General features: G+C 28.7%; 1 protein-coding gene across 1 annotated transcript; it reads left to right on the forward strand.

The window, feature by feature from the left end:
- The first annotated feature begins 1,871 nt into the window (after positions 1 to 1,871).
- Positions 1,872 to 2,777, forward strand: LOC150025124 (RING/U-box superfamily protein). The gene has a single exon (XM_090295928.1). It carries the CDS (start codon positions 2,191 to 2,193, stop codon positions 2,578 to 2,580), a length of 390 nt encoding a protein of 129 aa, XP_090152054.1. The 5' UTR covers positions 1,872 to 2,190; the 3' UTR covers positions 2,581 to 2,777.
- The last annotated feature ends 5,460 nt before the right edge of the window (positions 2,778 to 8,237 follow it).

An 8,237-nucleotide genomic window follows, 5' to 3' on the forward strand; every position in this document is an offset into this window, starting at 1 on the left:
AATAATAAAATATGAGATATTTTTGTATAAATTTTAGTTAATTAAAATTTTATAAATATATATAAAAAATATTTTCATAAAATCAAATCAAATAAAAATTAAAATTAATTTTTATTACTGTTAATATTATTATTTAATAAATTTATTTTAATTATTATTAAATATGTATTTTTTTTATTATTGTTTATAATTTATTATTATTATTATTTTAAAAAATTATTTTAGTTACTAGTATATTTATAATTTTATTACTTTTTTATATATTATTCCTATTTTAAATTTTAAATATATTACTATTATTTCATTGTATTTACATTTATATTACTAATTTATTTTCTTTTACTATTATATATAAATACATTTATATTATTATTAAAAAACAATTATTTATCTTTAAAAATTTGTTATATTTTAAAAGTTAAAAAATGAATTCACAGTTAAACTATGAAAATACAACTTGCATTTACTTTGGCTTTTGTTAAGGATAAAATGGAAAATTCGTCATGCTTACGTGTCTTTCTTTGGTTTTCTTTGCATATATGAGTAGAAACTATTTTCCAGATATCGTGTCTTTCCATGCCCCTAAATCAATGTAAATTGATAAATACAAACATGATTTCTCCCGCATTTCTATCTTTCTATCTTAGGTAACAGTAAACACCCAAAAACAAACACAAGCGCTAGAGAGATAGTGGTTCTTTTAAAATGAAATCTAAATAACTGAATTTTCTATTTATATGTTTTTTATTTATTTCAATAATAAAATATTCAGGTGTCATTTAAAGTATACCACATTCATTCTAAGGTTATTTTCTAGATTAAAAACAATATTGTTTTATTTTTAAATTAGATGTTAAAATAAAAATACACAAAAAAAAACATTTAATAAAGATAGTTAGAATTCTATAATTTTATTTCTTTTATTTTTTTAATGATATTTTATTTAAGATTGTAAAACTAAATGATTATTTCAACAAAATTGATACGAATACTTAATTAAATAATGTTTGTTTTTTATTACGAAGAATACTCAAATTTATAACAAACTTTAAATTTAATTACACTAATTTTTAAAATATAATTAATGACAATATCATTTTAATTAAATACAAATAGTAAAATCACTAAAATAACGACAAAAACTTAAAATAAAAATAGAAAAATATAAAACACTTATAAAATAATGTTTTTTGACATAAACTGAACCTAAAATACTCACATTTATAAAAAAAAAACAAAAAAACTTAAACTTAATTAAACTAATTTTTCACTCATAAGAAATGACAATACAAAGTAACCTCAATTACCAACACAATTAAACAATATAAAAAATTTAAGTACTCAATAAAATAATTTTTTAGCAAAAATCAAACTAAAAATTCCCAAATCTATCAAATTTTTTTTTTAAAAAAAATAGTTAAGTTTTTTCCGTAAAAATAAAATTTGTGCTTAAATTATTAAAATACAAATGTATAAGAAGACGTATAGCAGCGAAAAGATTAAAACATGGAATGATATACTATTATAGAAAAGATCATACATAATTAGACCTTTGATTTAATGTCACGGTAGAACACATGAGAAACATGTTAGCAATATTGAGTGAATGTATTATTTTAGAATCAGTTTGAATTTGAATAAATACGAATAATGAGATAATAAATATTGAAGATTTAAGCAGAGGAAGTATTAAATGCTGAAGAGAATATTTGATATATGAAGAATAAATAGAGTGAAAGAAAAAGTAACAGGGATTTGGGTTAAAGATTTGAGAAGGGGTGTGGAGATATTAACTCATAGACAGCTGTGAAGAGCCCATCCGTTTGGAAATAAAAATCTTGTTGGCCACTCTTCTCATAATATATATACACAACGCATTCACTCACACCATTCATCACACAAACAAAGCCCAACACCATTCATAACTCCTTTCTTTGTTTCTTCTGTCTCCACTCGCGGTTTAATCACCCGGTCACACCGCAATCTTTGATTGGATCTTTGTTTTCTTGTAATCCAAACAGGGCATAAGCCTGTGGGAAGAAATTGCGATATGCAGGGTACTTGGCGTGAATACCCAATCCCTTGGGTGCTACTCTACCAACCCCCTCCACCGCATTAGTTAAATTCTCTTTTGGAATCGGACAAAGGTTCGAGTGAGTGACTCGAAAGGCCAAAACCAGAGAAAGCGAAATGCTTGATTCGGTTCTTCTCGCGCTTTTCTTGCCGTGCCTCGGCATGAGCGCGGTTTTCATCGTCTACATGTGCCTTCTTTGGTACGCCACCACCAGACACCAACCCCTCCGTAACGGGGTGCCGGTGAAGCAGGTCGCTGACAAGGGTCTGTCTGCTTTGGAGTTGGAGAAGCTTCCCAGAATCACCGGTAAAGAACTGGTCTTGGGCACCGAATGCGCCGTCTGCCTGGACGAGATCGAGGGAGAGCAACCGGCCAGAGTGGTCCCCGGTTGCAACCACGGCTTCCATGTCCATTGCGCCGACACCTGGCTCTCTAACCACCCACTCTGCCCCGTTTGTAGAACCAAACTCGACCCCCAGCTTTTCACTTCCCATAGCCCCTGCTGAGCAATCCAATCCTTCATTATTATTCAACCAATAAATAAGGGAATTTTATGATTATTGCTGTTATTTTCTTCGGTCATAGTAGCAGTAGTAGTACCTTTTTAGGTTTTAGCTACCACCGTTACCGTTTCCTATAAATGTGCGTGTCGTGAGGGCCTTCATGAATCTATCTTTAATTGACATGTTAATCTCTTGTTTAAGTTTCTGTCGTTGTTATTGTGGGATTTGGAAGAGATGTGTTTGTGAAGACAGTTTAGAATTTTTCAGTCTGTCTCGTAAAGAGTTGCCTGGTGTACGTGAAAAGATTAAGAAGGTGCGAAGGGAAGGGAAAAGAGCGGAGAATTGATTCCATCACGTAAATCCCAGACAGGTAGGTGAAGGTTCGATGAAAGCGATGAATGATGAATGAATGGGTCGTGAACTGAACGGTTTCGTTTGCTTTTTCCATGGGAGTCACAGAGAATGCGCAGGGCGATTATGATTTTGATCTTATCACCGCAAATACACGTTTCGTTTTCGTAAAACTTAAAATGTAATTTAATTACTACTTTTTTAATTTTTTCTAATTCAAAATCTGAACTTTTTTTTTTTTATAATTTACCTACATTAAATTCTAATTTGAATTAATAATAACACTGCACCATCATCCCTGTCAATCGCTCTCAGTCTGGTTTTGAGTTTTCACACGGTTAATAATTGGAGAGTGCGTAAGAAAGAAGAACCATTCCAAATAAAAGCAAGAGTATATATTATTGGGGGGTAATGGAGATAGAGTATTAAAATTGTATTTCACAATATTTTTCAGTTAGCATGTCCCTTTAAGCAAAGATAAACAAGTTTAGTAAAGTTTCTTGTTAACGTGTAGCGTTAAGTTTAAAAGAAATGCCTAACCTCAACAAAATAAATTAAAAGTAGAATCAACTCAACAAATACTTTTGTTGAATGCTTTTAATTTATTCTACTAATTTGTCAAGTTTTAATTTATCAGGTAATTTTATATCATAATAAACCTTCTTCATTGGTTATTACTGTGCTAGAAAAGTAATAATAATTTTTTTTTGTCCTATTCTTTTAATGCACATTTTTTACTGATTAAATTTCTTTAAAATCATAAAGAATCCCTTCAATAAAATATAAGACATGAAGTTTTATAGTAACTTTTAATAAACAGTAACACTTTACAAGTCGCATTCTATAAGTTTTGCACGGCATTATAATGATACAACTGGCCTATAACACTTCATACTAATTTGTTTTTATTAAATATGTTTATATTTGTTATAGGGCTTTTAACGAGAATATATATACGCTGAGTTATAAAGATATCACTTAATATTTTTAATTTACATATGGAAATTAAATATTTATTATTAAGATTAAATAGGCAACTCAGTATTTTTTTAAAAACAATATAAATATTAATTTAACTCTTTTACCTAAATGGAAATTTGAAAGAATATATTCCTAATATTAATTTTTTGCATTATTTGCATGCTACGTCCTCAACAAGAATTAATGAGAGTAATTAATGAATGTGAGGAGTTTCATGAGTAAATACGTTGCCAAAGAAATGGTAGAGTGGTCCCACCAGAAGCTGCATTGGTGGCTACTATTATGGTTTTTGTTCATAATTTCATAAACCTTTTGACTTTGAGGTTGGGAAAGAAAGAAAGGAAGGACACAACAGCTGAGATATCTTAAGCTTTGTACACGATTAATAGTTAATTGATGATTTTTTATAGTTTTAATATTTATTTTTTATTTTATTAGATATGATCTTATGTAAAAAAATGTCAATAAGAAAATTATATTAAATAAATTGATTATGTTAGAGGTCTATAATAATAAAAAAAATTATATGTACATATCGTTCATTCATTCATCCATCAGAGAAGCTTGTCTCAATTCTCTGATCTCGAGTGGTAAATGTCCAGTTTTAATTTTAATTTAATTATATTTTAAACATCATAATATCTATTTTAGTTTTAGTTTATATGTTAATTTTTGTTTATCAACTCTTTCTAATAAACTTAATCATGATTATATAACAATAATATTACAATATATCATTAGACGACAAATAAGGAAAATTATCAATTTAGTAAGTACAAGGTCGTCAAGAAAAAGTAATACGTGAGGATATAACATACCACAAACTAAAATGTACCGCCGTGCTCAAGTGCTTAGGATCTCGGTCTAGACATATGGGTATGGTCAGCTCGGCTTTTGGACTCAAAGGGTGGGTCATGAGTTTGTTCCAGTTATATTAATAAGCCCGATTGAGAATAATTTAAATAGAGAAAATAACAAGTTGGTCATATGTTGATATAAAATTATTAGTTAAATACATACGTAAATATATTTATTAACTTGTTAGAATAAAATATATGTGAATATACGTAAAATTGTTGTTAAATAAATATGTATGTAAAATTATTAATTGAATATATGATGATATTAGTTAAATGGTGAGCACCCGAGAAGAATAAGGGAACACAAGATTCTTTTCTACCAGTTAGCACCGTGAGTAAAGGTGTCCGTAGGCATAATATTATTTTTGTTATGCTTTCAGTTGAGATTATATTCTCCTAAGAGGAAGTTGTTAAAGAGATAGTTATAAAAAGGGCTTGAGACCCTCACTAAAGGTACGTTGTTTTTGAATACTAGATTGAAATTGAATATTTATCTTATTTTGTATGTTCTCACTGACTTGATCGTCGAAGTATGATCAACAAGTAGAGCCATTTTTATCCCAACAGAGCCACGTTTCAGTGCAACGAGAAAACGCATAACAAAATATAGAGTAGACAAGTTAGAAGCTGAGTTTTCCACTCAAGTCGACCGACGAGAAAGTTAACCGGCGAGAACATTTGGCGCCCACCGTGGGGCCCAATAAAACCTGATCCCACCCACGTTCTTGTTTAAAGCCTTCCAACGTGATAATAGACATGGATTGTTGGGATCCGAAGGAAGTGATGCCCCCACTTTATAGCAACTCATGGAGACCATGAGGGCTCTCTAGGAAGCCAATGAGCAATATACAAACAAGAGCAGGAACGAATCTAGCAAGAAGCTAAAGCCGAGCAAGAGAAGCTACAAGCAGAAGCCCGAGTTGAGCAAGTGCTTATGCAGGATCAACTAATGACAGAGATAGAGGTTTCCCGGACAGCCAATGAGGATATGCGCAAGACCAACGAGGACTTGCGCAAGAATCTACATCAGCGTGACCGACGTTGTACAAGGGAGCGAAGGTTGAATTTGCCCTTGAGAGATCGTCCCAAGCCATTTTTGCAATGGATGAGCTTGTGTCACCGCACTACATCACGCCCAAGATTGTTTTTACAAGAGTGGAAGACCCTAAAAATCATCTCACGGAATTCAATGCCCATATGATTATTTTCGGAGGAACTATTTAGTGCAAGATGTTCATGAGCACATTCACAAGTACAACCCTACAGTGGTTCAGTAGGCTTCCCAATAGTCATATCACCTCTTTTAAGCAGTTCTCCATACTATTTAGAGAACAGTTCTCTATCAACCAGGTCAAGCTTCCAATGTTGTATGACTTCTTCAATGTGAGACAAAGGGAGGGGGAGTCGTTGAAGGATTACTTGAACAAATTCTAGGCACTTATAGTAAAACCTCAAACCCATGATGAAGTTGTGATGGTCACCCCTTTCGAGCAAGGGATCGCGGAAGGACCGTTAAGCGGAGCCACGTTCTAACAGATAGAGCCCCCTCAATCCTAACAGAGCCATGTTTCAGTGCAACAAGAAGACGCAAAACATAATTTAGAGGAGACAGGTTAGAAGCGGAGCTTTCCACACAAGTCAACCGGTGAGAAAGTCAACCAGTAATAACATAAAATAAGAAAAATAATTCATTTACATAATTAAAATAAAAGATTTTATGTATAGAAGCTAAAGTTTTATATTTATATATGTGTATAATTATTATATTTATGAGTTATAATTTATTTAATTATAGTTTTTATGAAATTCTTTTCTATTGTTAATTATTTTATATTTTTTTTCATTACTATAAGTTTTTTATTATTAAAAAATAATATTTTTATTTATTTATATAATATCTTATTTATTTTCGAATTTTATAATACATTTTTAATATTTTAAGAAATTACGTGAACTTCATGTTTTGATTTAATTTGTTGAATACACATTTTTTTTATTTGTAATTTTTAAATTATACCTATTTATATTTAATACATTTTTTTTAATTATAATTTTTAAACTTATGAATATGTTTTAAACAAAAAAAACTCATTTTATTATTAAATTTTTTTAATACATAAGGGTAAATTTGTAAAGTAATATTTTATACTTTTAAAAAAAATTCAAAATTTCTTCACAACCATCTCATTATTCACAAACTCGTATAAATTTTTCTCATAAGTCTACTCTATCATACCCCAATCCAAACACCATATTTTGTTTACCCTTTCCTCTCAAATTCTCATACATCCACCCCTTCAAATCCCCACACATTTTCTTATACATGACACTTTTAATTATTTTATCAATGTTGAATTTATTACTTTGAATTTATAATAATCCATAAAATCAACGAAAATTTCTTATTAATTGGACTAAAACCAATAATTCACACCTGTATCAGACTAAATTAATCAATAACGGCATGGAACAAGTAGGATCCTTGGACACCTTTATTTTATTTTCGGACTTCTTTTAACTCTACTTCCTATATATATATATATATATATATATATATATATATATATATATATTTTGGATATTCTACCATTTTATTTTATTTCAAGAGTTAAAATTTAATAATTTTATTATTTTAATATTATATATCCAAAAAAATTATATTTTAAAATAAAATCAAAATAACATCATATATTAACATGTTAATCAGTCTCACTCATTATAATTTTACTTTTAAATGATCCAATTTCACTCTACTATCTTTTATCTCACACAATATATTTAGTATATGATAATAAAATATAAAGATAATTTATGCATATCAAATGAATAAATTTGAATTATATATTATACAGTTTTAGAAAGCATAGCGCAAAAGGCGAAATAGTATTTTTTATAACTTTAAAAAAAAATTAAAATAAAGAAAATAGAAGTGCTATTTTCATAATAATAATAATAACTATTATTATTGTAACACCCCTAGTTCCATCATCATCATTTTATTATTACAAAAATAATATATTTTTTTCAAAATTTTAAATATATACATATACCAAAAATCAATCATGCATAAAATTCAATTATATGAATCTTAATAAAAATAATGAATTTATTTATTATTATATTTCAATAATATATAAAAAAAATATAAATAAAATTATGTTCATAAAAAAAATTAAATTAATAAACATTTGATTTCACTTTTCTATCTGATTTCATCTTTAAATATTAATATTTTATGATGAATAATTTATTTCAACAAAACATTATTTTCTCTCATAACATATAAAAAATAATATCTATTTTTTAAAAAACAATTACTATTATTAAAATTGTGAGCATTTATGTAGAACTGTTACTAATTGTTTTGGTCGGGGTCCGACCCAAGCACTTAAGTGTGCTATCCTGGCTAGTCAGATCTATAAGGGCAAAATACTTAGCTCGACCCAACATAATGGTAAGTCCAATGAT

The sequence above is a fragment of the Phaseolus vulgaris genome, chromosome 9, assembly GCF_051622355.1.
Source record: "Phaseolus vulgaris cultivar YP4 chromosome 9, ASM5162235v1, whole genome shotgun sequence".
In the NCBI taxonomy this organism is placed as follows: Eukaryota; Viridiplantae; Streptophyta; class Magnoliopsida; order Fabales; family Fabaceae; genus Phaseolus; species Phaseolus vulgaris.

Excerpts from the sequence above, each read along its gene's own strand:
- LOC150025124 (XM_090295928.1), top strand. The coding sequence starts at position 2,191 with ATGCTTGATTCGGTTCTTCTCGCGCTTTTCTTGCCGTGCCTCGGCATG.